Genomic DNA, 18,039 nt, shown 5'->3' with positions numbered 1-18,039 from the left:
GAAAAGATGCAGATGACTAAAATTCCAACTTATGATTGGGCCCTTGCAACTAGAACACATCAAATGAATCATAAAGTTCTTGTGGTAACAGCATAACCACCTCCAATATGCCTCTGAACCCACGAGACAATCTTAATGATGCGAAATACTTTCCACCACCAAAATTGAGATCAATGTCCAAACAGCGGACGTCATTTTTATTCTTGAATAACTTCATCAAATCACCACTATTCACTGGTTTACAGCTTGATCTAAAAGCTGTTAAAGTAACAGTAAAATATATTATGGTGGGATTAACATAAAAATCAACTGTTGATCCACATGATACCGTAGCTTGCTTCCCAATATTGTCACCAACAATGGAAGTATCTGCACCAAGATGGTAGTTATGAGTTGCACTTGCATTATTAGAAGAACTATTGTTGAATAACATTTTCTGTAGTTACCTGTCTCAGTTAAAAGCACATGTATCTCTGAGTGTAATAAATTGGACACCTGAACAGTAGGAAGAAGAAAAATTTCCTTTTGCTCTTGTAATGCTACTGCTGAACTTTTACTTTCAGAACCATCACTAGACTTTTCAGGATGTATAATAGGAACATCTCTTCCAACACTCTGAATCAGAAAATGCAGGCTGGTGACATGAGCATCTTCAGATCTGACACTACAATGTGCAGTGCTGAAGGAGCATTTTGCTGATTCAATGGATAAAGCCCTGCGGACTTCATACCCCAACCTATCAAAAATTCCAGAAAGACGAACAGCCTTTCCACCTTTTAGCTCATTTGACCATTCTACTGACAGTGCTTTCTTGGAATTTAGCAAGCCATCAACAATTTCAGGTCTGAAAGAAAATAAGAAGTTACCTGCAAATCAATTAACAGAAACGTAAGTCTACAGAAATGTTGGAGAAAACAAACAGCATATATTGAGTTTTTAAAATCACAGTTATAGGTCCTGATAGTCACAGCCATTACTTTTTTCATATTTAAAAAATTAGGCTGCAAAACAAGGAAGTAAATACAGGGAAATAACAAAGAGTAACTGCCAATAATGGGGTATATTGCCTGTAATGTCCCATTTCACCAACAGTTCCCAAATAACTGTCCTGAAGCACCCATAATGTAATAATAGGGAAAAAATCACGACAGAAGTCATGTTACACAACAGTGATTATTTAAAACCCATAAATTCAAAGCCTAGAACTCACACCTCCCTTAACCAACAACCACCATTCGACTTCAGCCTCAGCAACTCCCGTCAGTAATTTAAAACCACCACATAGATTGAAAGCCTATTAGAGACTACCACACAAGTCACAGTCTAAAATCCACACCTCTATTAACCAACAAAAATCATCCTACTTCATCATCAATAACTGTCCCTCACTTCCTCTTTACAGATAGAAAGCAACTCTGTCTTTGTTCCTATAATGGCTGTTACGGCCTTTATTTATAATTAAGTAACGGTAATGGCCTGTTCTTATCCAAAATCACCTACTCAGTTGACAAGCATAGCTTTTATAGCTGCTTTATCTGCCTGAAGTCGTGTAAACCAGAAATGAATTAACAAATATGAAGGTTACCTAATTTTTTTTAAAAGCCATATGGGGCCAACAACTCATTTTGTTTCTCCTAGATTGGGAAGTTTTATGCTTTTGTATCTCGCTTTTCTCAGATTTTTATAAAAAATTAACTATCTGTTTGCAAATGTCTCACTTCTTCTGATAGAGTTAGGAACAAGAGAAAGATAAATTGAAAAGAAAATTGGAGAAATGTAATCTTGTATTGAGTGAACAACGGCAGAATGCCTTCCAAGATAATGGAAAATTACAAGATATAACCATAAAAGAAATAAATCCCAGGAGAATGGTCTCCCGAACTAGCAAGCTAGCCCCAGCTACACAGCTGCAAAATTAAGATGGAAAATTCCACACCCTTTTGTTAAGCATGCTCCCCTTTATATAAGACTCTTGCTCCTCTATTTTGTTAGCATCTCCACATGGCAAAGCCTCCTTAAATCACTCTAACAAAAAAAAAAACTACTCTGCCAGCTAATGTCCTTGTATGCTACTAGAATCTTCTTTTCTATTCCTCTTAATCCTCTTCTTTCTTTTCTGCAATATACTCTCAATTGTCTTGAGCTTTTATTCCCTTTTTCTGTATCTCTATCATCTTCTCTCTTAAGCTAAGATCATCAACTATCTTTCTAATTCTACATATTTATACCTCATAAAATTTGAGTTATTTCTCTTTGTTTTTTTACTTATTTCTTAAAGAAAATGTTAAATTTGGACCAAGCCCAACTCACCCTAAAAACTAGCTCAAGGGGGAGGATTGTCTATGGCTCATATAAGAGGCACATTACCCCTTTCCACAACCGATGTGGGATTCAACACACCCCTCATGCCCAGAATTTTATTGGTACGTGACATATTTATGGGAGGCCCAACATCGGATGGGGAGGCTCTAATACTATGTTAAATTTGGGCCAGACCTAACTCACCTCAAAAGGTAGCTCAAGGGGGAGGATTGCCTATGGCTCATATAAGGGGCACATTATCCCTTTCCACAACCGATGTAGGATTCAACACACCCCCTCACGCTCAGAATTTTACTGGTGCGTAATACATTTATGGGAGGCCCAACATCGGATGGGGAGGGTCTGATACCATGTTAAATTTGGGCCAAACCTAACTCACCCCAAAAGCTAGCTCAGGGGGGAGGAGTGCCTATGACCCATATAAGAGGCACATTATCTCTTTCCACAACCGATATGGAATTCAACACACCCCTCACGCTCAGAATTTTACTGGTGCGTAATACATTTATGGGAGGCCCAACATCAGATGGGGAGGCTCTGATACCATATTAAATTTGGGCCAGGCCTAACTCACTCCAAAAGCTAGCTCAAGGGAGAGGATTGCCTATGGCTCATATAAGGGGCACATTACCCCTTTCCACAATCGATGTGGGATTCAACAGAAAATAATGTTGAATGCCAAATTCTTTTTGTCAAATTTAGAGTATGAAGAAGTATTCTTTAAACATCTCTCTATTTCACGATTCTGTAAATTTTTTCAGAAAAATTTGCATAGTGATAGGTTATTATCATTACATTACTGCCATTACAAGTCTGCTTCCATTATCTGTGACCACGACCCCACACGTAGCCGCGATTTAAATCCATGAGAGAGGGTGTCATGGGAATTTTTTTTTGGGGTGGGGGGTGCTTCCACTTTCAATATGATAATTTATTTATTAGCTTCCTAATAAATTATTACTATAACGAAGCAAAAGGAATACGTACATTAGGAAAAAAGATACACAATTTATTACTTTACTATAGTAACAACATTTTTATAATCCATGTGAAAAAAACAATAGATTTATCTCTATGGGACGAAGAGATTATTAAAATATTGTTTAATAAAATCATTGAGAAATTTGATAATTTTCCAGAATGATAATAAAATAATAAAAAATCACTATGTCTTTATTTGAAGAAAAATTAGGTTGTTACAAGGAGGATGCACAATAGGGCAAAATAATTATTTTACTTTTTTGTAGTATCTCGAAAGCTACAATTGAAGGTTAGGACTTAGGAGACTTCTTCTAAAACAAAATCAAAGTTGAGGGACTTTATAGCAACAAAATGAAATTAAGGGACAAACATAAAACTACCCACAAATTTGAGGAACAAATGGTATATTTACCCAGATAGTACATATAAGTTAACATTACCTATAAGGAGAAGGATGAGAAAAAAATGCATAACAAACCTTGAAGTTTGGCAAATTATAAACTTTGGTCCTTATTTTATTTTAAAATTGAATTACGTTAAAATATTATGCATTTTAATCCCATGTCTTCTAACTGCAATAACTTCTTAGTTATTATTTAAATGGAACTAAGACCACAAGGTATAACATATGAAACTCTAAGGATTAGCTACTTGTTCAATTCAAAAACTTGGGGACTAAAGTGTATGATATTCTAAATTTCTAATCGAAGGATTGAAGTGTAAGGAATTTAAAAAGTGAAGGACTATAAATTCAATTTGGAAATTTTCTGCAATCCAATAATAATAATTAGAAATATATCCATGGAAAGTTGGAATTTGATTTGATTAATCTTTAGAATTAAGAAAGCATACCAATGCTTAAAGACATTAGTGCCTTCTTTAATCCACCAGACAAATTTACAGCATCAAATGTTGCCATGGAATCATCAATTGAATCCCCCTTCTTCAGCAGTACAGAAGCAAACACATCTTCATTTTGTTGAGGTCGTTGAAATCGTAGCTCCATGGGGAATACAGTTTCATTATGTATTCTGGTTAAAGGAGAAATTACAATGGACATACCATCCTACAGACAATAAAAGATGAATTATTAAGACAGGTATATTCTGCAACTTAAAGAAATGAAGCAGGAACATGGGGAAGTACCTTAGATTTCCTTGAAATGTCTACCACAACAAATGGCCCAGGATGAGCTTTTGAATCTGTTCAGGGATGAAAATTAATAAATTCAATCCTCAGGATCTACAACTTTGCTAAAAAAACCACTAAATAAATTGACCAACTTCGAAAAAGAAAAAAAAAGTATCATTTTGTATATGGATAATTACACCAACAGTAATATACAGTAACTATCAACTGTTATTTGAGTCCATCATGCAGAGACAGAGTAGCTAATGTCCTGTTCAACAGTGACACTAATATACCTGGAAGTGACATTATGCGCGTTCTCCAAGCAAGTGTTTGAGTTCTTGAAAGAGAAAGATGAAGTGAAGTAGTTGCAAAAGATCCAAGATTAGAAAGTTGAATTGAAACAGATGTACTTTCTGGAGGTTCACTTGCCAATACTGGCTGCCTTTGCAATGAATAATAATAAAAAGTTATTAGTCAATCAGACGCTAATCTAATTATAAAAAACAAGACATGGCATGCATGCATGTGCACACACACTCTAATATGTAACTAAGAATTTTTTGAGGAATCAAATGGTTCCTTAGCAAGTGAGTGATAACTATAACCCATGCAAGCATAAATTTTTTTTATCAAGATTAAATTGGATCAACGTCAGGGATAGAGTTCAATTTTCAGATTATCATGCCCAATGAATTCATGAAAATTATAAATATTAAATAAGTTACCTTAGAAATACAGAAGCAGACTGTTTTCTGGCTATTGTCACACTTCTGTTATTATTGAAGTGACAAACAAGATTCAAACCTGACTGGTTTTCCACCTGAAATGGCAAACATAGCTGTAACACTTCTCTCTATAGCAGACAAAAAATTAGCATGAGAATATGATAGAAAGATTGTAACACCAGTAGAGAGAGAAAAGCACATCTGTAATGACATATTACTTATTAAAAAGAGAAACAGCACATACATTTCCCCATCTCCTACTATAGTACCTGGATTTGGTAAAAGTAGCACCACTAATACGACCATATTATGTTCTGTTGATCAACATAGAAGGTTTCTAATTAAGAGAATTCAAATCTTTGGATCTAATTAGACTTGATTACAGAAATTTTATTTTTATTGTAAATATTCCTAATTTAGGTGGATTTTTTGTATATAAATATTCAACCCTTATAAAAGATCAATTCAGAAATTCTTCCCAAAATTCTTCATGGTATCATAGCTCCCACCGATGTTAGGCCTCTCATAAATGTATCACGCTCCAGTGTGGTCAGTGTGGTTTGGGCGCTGGGAAAGGGGCAATGTGCCCCCTTTTACTCTTCCCCTTAAGCTAGCTTTTGGGGTGAGTTAGGTTTAGCCTAGATTTAACATGGTACCAGAGCCTTGTGGCTGTTTTTTGGGTTTAATTTCAGATTCTAACATCTGAAATTTTTTCATTAATCCTAGCAACCTACTGCTCTTTGGGGTTTTCCCATCTAGACCTACTTTTTTCTCTCACTGCTAGCATTAGAGGAGTTGCAGTGACGTTGCTGGCTGTTCCACAAGTTTTGGTGACCAAAATCCAGTGCGTAGGCACATACGCCTCATCATTCTCGGCGCGTTAGTCCCACGCACCTCCTTCTAACAACGCGTGATGCGTTATCCGACGGAGGTCACTGGTCCGGTCACTGTGGTTGGTTTTTCCGACCTATACCCACCGGCCCGTAGGTCCTTCGGTAAACAGTAGTTCTTTACCTGTTTTGACAAAAAAAAAATTTTTTTCTCCTTGAAATGACAGACATGAAAGTGACTAATGTGGAAAATGTAAGTAGCCTCTGATAATGATTTCGTTTCATCTACTGATTTTGCTCCATGGGTTATTGAATCTTGCACAAATAGACATATGACAGGCTCTTCTAAAGACTTCCTTAATTATCTTCCATGTCTGCAAAAAGAGCCGGCGCGTAGGTCCTTCTCCAGTGAACAATAGTTCTTTACCTATTTTGAAAAATAAAATTTTTTTCCTGCTTAAAATGACAGACAAGAAAGTGACTAATGTGAAAAATGTAAGGGCCTGTGATAATGATTTCGTTTCATCTACTGATTTTGCTCCATGGATTATTGATTCTAGCACAAATAGACATATGACAAGCTCTTCTAAAAACTTCCTTAATTATCTTCCATGTCTACAAAAGCATACTATCAGAATAGCCGATGGATGGTTCCTTCACTCCTGTCTCTGAAACCGGTTCTATTGTTTGTACTCTAAATATCAAGCTATCATCTGTTCTTCATGTCCTTATTTTCCTATTAATCTTTTATCTGTTAGTGCTCTCACCAAAGCACTTAACTGTAAATTTTTTCCTAATCATTGTGTTATTAAGGACTGGGAAGAGAATTGACAATAATAGACTGCACTGGCTTATATATGTTGAAAGGGAATCTGAGTTTGAATTCAGCTCAGACATTTTTTTGTAAGAAATCAGAATGTCAATCAGGAAATTATACAGGGGCATCGACGGTTATGACACCCATCCTTCTTTATTTTAGAGAAAATTTATCATGATTTATTTTTCAAAACTCAATGTGGTTCTTTAGTTTGTGATGCTTGTGAGCAAGCATACAAGAATCTCTTATCCCTCTAGTAACAATAAAAGTACGATCCCTTTTGTGACCATCCATTCTTACATTTGGGGACCTACGCAAACGGTCTATCTGGTAATCATTGATTTGTTACTTTTATTGATTGTTGCACTCGCATAACTTGAATTTATTTGTTAAAGGCAAATAGTGATGTGGTTTCTTGCTTTCAATCTTTTTGCAAATGATTTGTATTCAGTTTGATGCTAAGATAAAAGTTTCGAAAACTGATAGATACAAAGTACATGGATGGTCATTTTTGTGCTTATTTGAAATCTAATGGGATATTGCATCAAACTAGTTATCCTAATGCTCGTGTTGCTGAAAGAAAAAAATAGGCACCTATTGGAAGTAGTCCGATCTCTCCTTTTCACTATGAACTTTCCAAAAATCTATTGGGGAGTAGTCGCAGCTTATCTCATTAATAGAATGTTTCTCAAAACTTTTACATTTAAAAGCCCTTTAGAGATGCTACAAGAGAAAAATGCTTATACTGTTTCACCAAAAGTGTTTGGATACACGTGTTTTATTCATAATAGGACAGGAGGAAAGCTCAATCCGAAGGCTCTTAAATGTGTGTTTGTTGGGTACTCTCCTACGCAGAAGCTCCATCTAGAAAATACTTTGTTAGTATAAATGTTACATTTATAGAAACTGAACCTTACTTCAGTACTACCCATCATTTTTTTAGAGAAAGGACAATGAGAGAGAAGAGATGATTCTTGGTCCTATAACTCTAGAATGTTTTACTCTAGAGGAGACTGCTATACAAAGGGAGACTATTAGTAATTAGGTGACTGAATTGAGCGTTTGAATAAATCAAATTTAAGGAGATACTCAATAAGAGACAAAACTGTTGACCTATTTACTGATCCTAAATGATTCTAGGGATATGATTTGATTTGATTAGGATCCTTAATTATCTCTGTAATTATTATTTGATTATTTGCTTCCTGTTTAGATGTAATTCTTTGTGTATAAATAGCCATGTAGACCAATTGTAAAGATTAAAAGTGAAATACAAAAATTCTCTAAATTTTCCCAAAATTCTTCATGGTATCAGAGCATTTTCCTGATTTTAGGGCTCAAATTCAATTTTTTCTCTTTAGGGTTTCAAAACACTAGATCTACTTTTTTGGTACTAACCTATTTAGGAGCCTATTCTCCTCTCACCGCCAGCACCAGGAGAATCGTCGGACTGTCGCTGGCCGATCACCCAGCTCTGACGCCAGAAAAAACTGCGCGTGAGGCTCACGAGCCTCCCTTTCCCGGTGCATGACCCATCGCTTCCCGACGCGTGACCCATCGCGTGACGCTGCTTTGCCACTCCGATCACTTCGGCGACGATTTCGACCATCTTTCTAGCCTTCCCGTGCTGCTACCCGGTTTTTTGGTGAATCGATTGGGCTCTCTTGTGTGTACAACCTTGGATACCTCCTATTCTGTCACGGTTCATAAACCTTTACCATGACAGAAGGTAAAAGGGTGTCGATGGCAGAAGGTAATGCTTCCTCTCTTAATAATATTCCATGGATTATCGATTCTGGTGCGAATAGACTCATGAAAGGCTCTTCTAAAGGTTTTTTCAATTATTTTCCTTCTCTAACCAAAGATAGTGTCAGAATTGCTGATGGCTCTTTTACTCCCATATCCAGAACATGTTCTGTTATTTGCACATCCAACATTAAATTATCATCTGTCCTCCATGTTCCCCACTTTCTTGTCAATCTTTTATCTGTCAGTGCTATCACCAATGAACTGTAAAATTGAATTCTTTCCTAATCATTGTGTTATTCAGGATCTTCGCACAAGGAAGAGGATTGGCAATGGTAGGCTGCATGATGACTTATATATATTGGAGGGTGATCCAGGTTCTTCGATATCTCAAGTCTGTTTTGGAGAAAATAAGGATGTCAATCAGGAAATAATACAGTGGCACAGACGGTTAGGGCATCCATCATTTTTTGCCTTAGAAAAACTTTATCCTAATTTGTTTGCTAGAACTCAATTTGATTCTCTATTTTGTGATGCTTGTGAGTATGCTAAACACACTAGAACATCCTATCCTTTGAGTTATAATAAAAGTCAAATTTCTTTCGCGACTATTCATTCTGATGTTTGGGGGTCTACTCAAACTGTCTCCTTGTCTAGTAATCGATGGTTTGTCACCTTTATTGATTGTTGCACTCGAATGACTTAGGTCTATTTGATTAAAGCTAAAAGTGATGTCTTTTCTTGTTTTCAATCATTTCATAAGATAGTTTGTACTCAATTTGATACTAAGGTGAAAATTTTGAGAACTGACAATGGAAGAGAATACATGGATAGTAGTTTTTCTGCTTATTTGGAGAGTAATGGGATAGTACACTAGACTAGTTGTCCTTATACTAGTGCTCAAAATAGAGTTGCTAAGAGAAAAAATAGGCATTTATTGGAGGTAGCTCGATCTCTTATGTTCACCATGAATCTACCCAAAGCATATTGTGGAGATGCAATCCTTGCATCTGCTTATCTTATCAATAGAATGCCTCTCAAGACCCTTGACTTTATGAGTCCTTTGGCAGTTCTAAAAGGGAAGAATTCATACGTTGTTCCACCAAAAGTATTTGGGTGTGTTTGCTTTGTCCATACTAGGACGGCAGGGAAATTGGATCCCAAGGCCCTTAAATGTGTGTTTGTTGGGTATTCTTCGACACAGAAAAGATACAAGTGTTATCACCCTCCCTCTAGGAAATACTTAGTCAGTATGGATGTTACCTTCCGAGAAACTGAACCCTACTTCAGTACCACATATTCACCTCTTCAGGGGGAGAATAATGAGCAAGAAGAGGTGATCTCGAATTCTGTGATTCTGAATGATATGGTTCAACTAGAGTTTGAGTTCTAGTAGACAGGGGGAGATGTCCAATCAGGAAGAGAGAATTGGTCGTTTGAACAAGCCAGATTTGAGAAGGTATTCGAGGAGAGACAAGGCAGAAGAAGCCATTATACAGTCTACTCAGAGTCAAGAATCTTCTTCTGGTGAGTTACCCAATCAAGAATCTTTTTCTGGTGAGTTACTCACAACTCTTGAATACTCCAATGACTTAGATAAACTTATTGCACAAAGAAAAGGGATCAGATCTTGTACTAAACACCCTATTTCTAACTTTATTTCTTATGAATCCTTGTCTCCTTCCTATAGAGCCTTTGCCTTGTCTATTTCCTGTGTCTATTCCACAGGATTGGAAGAAAGCTCTTGCAGATCCTAAATGGAAGGGAGCGAAGAGATGAAAGCATTGGCTAAAAATGAGACCTGGGAGCTTGTCACTCTCCCACCTGGAAAGAAACTCGTTGGCTGTAAATGGGTGTTCACAGTGAAACACAAAGCTGATGGCACAATTGAATGGTTTAAGGCCAGATTGATTGCTAAAGGATTCACCCAAACTTATGGAGTGGATTACCAAGAGACATTTGCCCCAGTTGCAAAAATGAACTCAATCAGAATTCTGTTATCTGACGCAGCCAACTTGGACTGCGACTTGCAACAGTTTGATGTGAAGAATGCTTTTCTTCATGGAAATTTACAGGAAGAAGTGTTCATAGAAATTCCTCCTGGGTTCGCTGATGAGAAGACACAAGGAAAGGGGTGCAGGTTAAAAAAGGCTTTGTATGGGCTAAAACAATCTTCCAAAGCTTGGTTTGACAGGTTTAGCAGAGCCATGATGTCTTTTGACTACCAACAAAGCAATGCTGATCACACTTTGTTTATCAAACATCACAAGGGTAAGATAACCCTTCTTATTGTGTATATTGATGATATAGTGGTGACAGGTGATGACAAAGAGGAAATGGCTCAACTAAAGAGGTTGTTGACTCAGGAATTTCAAATCAAAGATCTAGGAAAACTGCAATATTTCCTAGGTATCGAGGTGGCTAGATCAGAAAAAGGAATTTTCATCTCCCAAAGAAAGTACATTCTGGATCTTTTGGAAGAAACTGGTATGATAGGGTGTAAACCAGCAGAATCTCCCATTGAAAGTAATTACAAGCTGGAAGCAAGAACTGGTGAGTCCGTGGATATTGGAAGATATCAGAGATTGGTAGGAAGGTTGATTTATCTCTCACACACTCGACCGGATATAGCCTATGCTGTTAGCTTAGTCAGTCAATTCATGCATGACCCTCGCGAGACTCATATGCAGACTGTATTTCGCATCTTGAGATACCTAAAGTCTGCACCAGGGAAAGGGCTTTTTTACTCCAAACATGGTCACCTCCGAGTTGAAGCTTTTACAGATGCAGATTGGGCAGGATCTCTCAATGACAGGAGATCCACCTCTGGCTACTGCACAGTTGTGGGAGGAAACCTTGTTACCTGGAGGAGTAAAAAACAAAGTGTTGTTGCTCGGTCAAGTGCTGAAGCAGAATACAGAGCAATGGCCCAAAGTGTGTGTGAACTCTTATGGTTGCAGAAGTTATTGAGGGAGTTGAGGTTGCACGAGAGAGACAAGATAACTCTGTATTGTGACAATAAAGCTGCTACAAGTACAGCACAAAATCCAGTCCAACATGACCGGACGAAACACATTGAAATTGATCAGCACTTCATTAAAGAAAAATTAACAGACGATGTCTTGAACCTAGTTCATGTGACTTCTACTGGGCAAATTGCAGATGTGTTTACTAAAGCGCTCAACAACAACATCTACCATAATTTGATTTGCAAGTTGGGCATGTGCAACATCTATGCACCAACTTGAAGGGGAGTGTTGACTTATTTACTGATCTTAGCTGATTCTAGGGATATGATTTAATTTGATTAGGATCCTTAATTATCTCTGTAATTATTATTTGATTATTTGCTTCCTGTTTAGATATAATTCTTTGTGTATAAATAGCCATGTAGACCAATTGTAAAGATTAAGAGTAAAATATAAAAATTCTCTAAATTTTCCCAAAATTCTTCAAAAACAAAAGCAGAAAAAGCCATTGTACAACCTACTCAGTGTCATGAATCTTCCTTTTCTCCATCTGGTGAATCATCCCTGAACCTTGAGCCCATTAATGATCTAAATAAACCAATTGCTTAAAGAAAAAGAGTTAGATCTTACACAAAGTACTCTATTTCTAACTTTCCCTCTTATGATTCTTTGCCTCCATCCTATATAGACTTTGTTTTGTCTATTTCCTCTGTGTCTATCCCACAATTAGAAGGAAGCTCTCAAAGATTCTAATTGGAAGGGAGTAATAATTGAAGAAATGAAAGTCTTGGCTAAAAATGAGACCTGAGAGTTTGTCTCTTCCACCTAGAAAACCCGATTAGCTGCAAATGGGTGTTTACTGTGAAGCACAAAACAGATGGATCAATTGAAAGATTCAAGTCTAGACTAGTTACCAAGGGATACAGTCAAACCTGCGGAGGATTACCAGGAGACATTTGCCCCTGATGCCAATATAAACTCAATCAAAGTATAGCTATTTTACACTATCAACTTTGACCTACAACAATTTGATGTGAAAAATGCATTTCTCCATGGAGACTTGAAGGAGGAAGTGTATATGAAAATCCCTCTTGAATTTGCTGATGAAAAAATACAAAGGTGTGCAGGCTAAAGAAAGCTTTGTATGAATTGAGCAGTCACAAAGAGCTTAGTTTGATCAATTTAGCAGAGTTATGATTTTCTTTGGCTATCAAGAGAGCAATACTAACCATACCCTATTTATCAAACTTCACAAGGGTAAAATTACTCTTCTCATAGTCTATGTTGATAACATAGTAATGATAGGGGATGACACTGAAGAGATGACTCGTCCGAAAAATCTTTTGGCTCAGAAGTTCGAAATTAAAAATCTAGAAAAACTACAATATTTCCTGGGAATCAAGGTTGCCAAATCAAAGCGGGGAATCTTTATTTCTTAGAGAAAATACATTCTAAATCTTTTGAAAGAAACTAGCATGTTAGGTTGCATTGGTAGGCAGACTGATTTATTTTTCACATGCTTGACCAGACATAGTGTATGCAGTCAACTTAATTAGTCAGTTTATGCATGATTCTCATGAGTCTCACATGCAAGCTGTTTTTCGCATTCTGCGATACTTGACGTTTACTCCTAAAAAAGGTCTCCTATTCGCTAAACACGGTCATGTTCGCATACATGCATTCACATATGCATATTGGATTGGATCCCTTGACGATAGAAATCAACTGGTAGTTACTGCATACGTGGGAGGAAACCTTGTCACTTAGAGAAGCAAAAAATAAAGTGTTATTACTCGATCAAGTGCTGAAGTGGAATATAGACAACGGTATAAGATGTTTGTGAACTCCTATGGTTACAGTGATTGTTGGAGGAATTGAAACTATTGGAGAGAGACTGTGACAAAGCTGTCATCAATATAGCTCACAATCCAGTTCAACATGACCGAACGAATGACCGAACGAATAACATAGAGATTGATCGACACTTCATTAAAAAGAAGTTAATAAATAGAAGTTAATAAATGATGTCTTGATATTAGATCATGTGACTTCTGATGAACAGCTAGCAGAGGGCTCAGTAACAAGGCCTATCATACCTTCGTTTGCAAGTTGGACATGTGTGATATCTATATATCAACTCGAAGGAAGTGTTGACCAATATAGAAGGTTCCTAATTAGGAGAGTTCTAATTAGGCTTGATTATAGAGATTTTATTTTTATCGTAAATATTCCTAATTTAGGTTGATTCTTTGTGTATAAATATTCAAATCTTGTAAAAATCAATTTAATTGGAATAGAATTAAAAAATTCTTCCCAAAATTATTCATGTTCAAATTGGATCTCTTGATGAAACATACAATATCAATTATTGTTCTCAAGCAAGAGAAAACATATGTCAAAACTTTATTCCATATTTAGAGAAGACTTTAACCTATTAAAAAAAGGGGAAATGAAAAATAGAAAGAAAGAAATTTCACCCTGTAGGACAGGCACAGTATCACTTGCCATTACTTTTCAGTCCAACACGTGGGTAGTCTCAGGATTTCAACCTTCAATGGGTCCTAACAACTTATTAAAACACTAAATTTTCCAAATTGTTAAGCAAAAAGAATGGTGATATTTCTGTTATATTTGATTACCTTGAATGATTTAGAGTTGGAGGTCTATAAACAATTAAAAATGTATACAAACTTGGTATCAAGTTAAAATCATGCTTTCAAATAGTTTTTATCTTTTAAAATTTCAAATATTTAAATTGATGGTTATACAAATTTGTGATGTATCTGTTTGAATGTTTAAGTCTACAATATTGCCTTTTCATATATGGTAAACTTTACTATTTGCTTAGGTGATATCGTCACTAGGTTTTAGGATTTAGATATCAGATCTTACTAACTATTATTAAATTGCACTACTGACTATCATTCATGTGCTACATAACAATCATGCATATATAGGATTGTTATTATCGTGTCAATCTTTTTTCATATTATTTATCAAGATATGAAAAGCGTTCATTGTGAATATACTATTATGACTTTTATTTATGGCTTCGCAAAATTGTAATGCTTTAAAATGTGAAGTTTAAATAAATATTAACTTATCAACTTGTCATGTGATTTAAGTTATTCTCAAATTAATGACGTAAGTGAACAAATGTTACTTTTAAAAATAAAATAATTTGAATAGTATGCTTAAGGAAGGTTTAGAAAGGTAACTTCAACTTTTTATGCATTATACATACATATTAAGGATTATTTTTTTCAAGTTGATATTAAGATCTGAATTTATGACTCCTGACCGATCTAGGTTAAAAAAGTAAGTTTTGACAACCATTGCTGAAATTAAACTAATATCACACAAGGAAATAATGCTTACATAGGCACAATACGAGGAAATTGGGAAAGAAAGCAAAGGAGGGATTTTGCAAATGAACCAGTTCCAAAAGAGAGTACAAACCTTGCAGCAATTGGTCAAAACTATAGAGTTTTTCAATGCAAAGGGACCAGCCAACTTTAATTCCCCAATCACAAAGAGTAGTATATCTAATGAAATCTCAGTTAGAGATATATCCAACTGCCAATAAGCCAAAACAAAGAAAGTTGGAACTTGGAAGTCATAAAAAAAACAGCAAGAAGAATTTATTATTCTATGTATGATATTTCTTACCTCCTTAGTTCTGCAATAGAAATGAATTGGCACTCTTTGCTGAATAGTTTCCAAACTCTGAAGTTCGGAACTTGATCTATAGAATGTAGATATTTCAACAGGATGGACAAGTTCTCTCCTACATCCAACAAAATGAAGGGAAATCATGAAAACTTGTCCAAATATGAATAAATTTTAATGTAAAGGCAACTAGTGAAAAATATTAGTAGTAAATTATTCTCTCCAAAATATAAAATGCTCACCATGAACTTTTTTGTGCATCAAAGAAATGAAACAAAGCAAATGATGTGCTCATAATTCTTGTTTTATTAGAGAGAATTTGAACATTGATTTGGACATTATTGATGCAGCCACGAAGGAGAGGAAACCTGTCCTTTGTATCAGGCAGCTCATGAACAATGGTCAGATCAGTGTTCTCAACCTTAATCTGAACGCTTCCACTCATATAAGAAGATGTGCCTTCCCCCTCATGTGCCCTAGAAAGCAAATATACTCCAGAAGCCTCCAAATAACGCCTGTCTGAATTTGCAATATTGTGACCCAAAGCATGATGCTGGAATACTTTAAACTTGAAAGGATTTCCCGGCTTGCTAACAAATTCAGGAGTCCCATCAACAAAAGCAACACCACAGTCATTCTTCTTATTGACCAAATAAAACTTCTTTTTAACCAAATTATTATATGGCTCACAGCCAACATCACCGTTGTAGCTTTTGGGCTCACAAGAAATTGTTCTCCAAAGAGACCATCCACTATCATTTGTGCTGGAGATACCAACAAAACCCGATCCAGGATGATAATTCAATCTCAAAGGTTCACCAGAATCACTCTTAGCATGCAAAGATATGAAGGAAAACCACAGAACTGATGATTTCCATATCTTTTGTTTATGGTGCTTGACCTACAAATAAGTTCAAACAGACTTACAAAATGATGAATCAAATGGAACTTTATTCAACTATTCAAATATGCATGCATCACTACTCCTAGTAGTAGTAGGATTAATTAGTGCTCCATAAATTCCTATGTCATTTAGGTATTTTCAAAGTTTTAGCATATTTGAACAATGAAATTTATAGGACTTTTCCTTCCTTTTAATGTTCTATATTTTCTGTTCGACATCAATTGGGTACTAGAGAGAGTTTGTGCAAGATTTCTGGATCTCTTCATTGACCATGTGGTTATTCACCATCTACTTGTTTGCAGGTTTCTTTTCAGTTGCAGGCTGGTTGAAGTGCAGAAGCTTTCCAGCAGTTCTCTGGGATCTTCAAAGATTTTTTTTTCCGTCATGAAAGAAAAGGAAAGGTATTACTTTTATTGCTACATGAGTTACACTCTTAGTGAATATCACTGGGCTGAGACAGTAACAGTGTCCTTTAATGTTTCTTTTAAACTGTGCCTGAATTTTCAGGAAGAAAAAAATAATGCTACATCAGATCCATGGGGCTTTGAAAATCGTGCCTTGACCTTAAAAGTTGGGTTCTATTGGGCTTAGATTTAAAGATTATAAGCTGAAATAAATTTTTAGATGAGTTATATTATCCAGGGGATGTGTATGGTGGTGCTGAAACATGTCCTCCTGACTTATTTTTTGAATTTCAAACTGTCAAACAAGCAGAACTTCAGCAATATAGGTTGTTATTAGTAGCTATATCATATACCAATTATCCTCTTGTAAATATGTGAATCAATACAAGAATCATCTTTCCTCATAAAAATTCCTTTTCTTCTGTTCCTCTACTTCTCTCCCCTATCTCCTCTGTTTTCTCCCTTAATTCTCCCTTCTTCCTCCCTAATTAACCTTCGTTGTAAAGCCCAAAACATAAATGTTAAGGCTTAGAAATATAACATTATCAATAGCTATATAAATACCAAACATCCTCTTGTAATCTGATGTGTGAATCCATCAATGAGAATTATCTTTCCTCTCTAGAATTTTTTTCCCCCATCCCTACTTATCTCCCTTATCTCCTCTATTTTATCCCTCAATTTCCACTTCTTCATCACTATTTGCATTTAATGCCTGAATAATGGGTCATAAAATTGGTATCATAGTATATTTTACGAGAGGAAGCATAGTGTATTTTGTGAGAGGAAGCATAGTATATTTACAAGACTAATGCTTCCTCTCTTCCCTTCTTTAGTTCTTTCTCTTTCTCTCTTTCCCTTAAACTCTTCTCCTTCTCCTTCTCCTTCTCCTCTGTGTCCCCTCCTTTGTGTCTGTCACAAAGCCTAAACCTGCTTGCAATTCGAATTGAAGAATTAAATCGCAAAAAACCCTAAATTCCAGAATCTTGGAGCAAAACAGCATTTTTTGGATTGTAATTTTCGAAGTCTTCTGGAAGAAATTGATGAAGGTTTAAATGCTTCATAAAGACTCAATGAAGTATGATGGGATTGTTGATGAGCAAAACAGCATTTTTTGGATCGTAATTTTCGAAGTCTTCTGGAAGAAATTGATGAAGGTTTAAATGCTTCATAAAGACTCAATGAAGTATGATGGGATTGTTGATGAATTAAATCCATTATTCAATAAACAGAAATTGCAGTGCACCTATGGCACAAAACATGGAGGAAATTCTGGATGTTTTGAGAATTGCATTGGAGTCTAGGCAACTCCTTCAGCCTAGTGAAGAATCTGAATTTGGATTCCAATTCAAAATAACAGTGGTGCTGAATTGGGATCTTCAAGTGTAGATAGCAAGATCGTTGATATCAAGAATGGAAAACAAAGGCTTGAAACATACTAGGGGATTCATCAATATTTCAAAATTCAGAAGAATAATCATGAATTTGCAACTGATCATATTTCTTCTATCCACTATAGTACTAGAGCCATTTTTGTCCCT

General features: G+C 35.9%; 1 protein-coding gene across 2 annotated transcripts in view; it reads right to left on the bottom strand.

Annotated features, from left to right (window-relative positions):
- Nucleotides 1-18,039, bottom strand: part of LOC110630393 — a 56,089-nt gene that overhangs the window by 23,641 nt on the left and 14,409 nt on the right. For both annotated transcript variants that reach the window (XR_002490381.2, XM_021777868.2), the window contains exons 10-18: nucleotides 15,433-16,091; nucleotides 15,191-15,308; nucleotides 14,981-15,097; nucleotides 5,160-5,254; nucleotides 4,728-4,876; nucleotides 4,450-4,505; nucleotides 4,156-4,369; nucleotides 447-866; nucleotides 101-369 (exon numbers count right to left, since the gene is read on the bottom strand). Coding sequence is in view for 1 of the 2 variants with exons in the window: in XM_021777868.2 (XP_021633560.1) it covers nucleotides 101-369; nucleotides 447-866; nucleotides 4,156-4,369; nucleotides 4,450-4,505; nucleotides 4,728-4,876; nucleotides 5,160-5,254; nucleotides 14,981-15,097; nucleotides 15,191-15,308; nucleotides 15,433-16,091 (2,097 nt within the window). In the remaining variant the exon portion in view is untranslated. The remainder of the gene's footprint in view (nucleotides 1-100; nucleotides 370-446; nucleotides 867-4,155; nucleotides 4,370-4,449; nucleotides 4,506-4,727; nucleotides 4,877-5,159; nucleotides 5,255-14,980; nucleotides 15,098-15,190; nucleotides 15,309-15,432; nucleotides 16,092-18,039) is intronic.

This window comes from Manihot esculenta, chromosome 13 (assembly GCF_001659605.2).
Source record: "Manihot esculenta cultivar AM560-2 chromosome 13, M.esculenta_v8, whole genome shotgun sequence".
Taxonomy (NCBI): Eukaryota; Viridiplantae; Streptophyta; class Magnoliopsida; order Malpighiales; family Euphorbiaceae; genus Manihot; species Manihot esculenta.
Note: the sequence above shows the minus strand (reverse complement) of the source record. Positions and strands in the feature narration are given on the sequence as shown.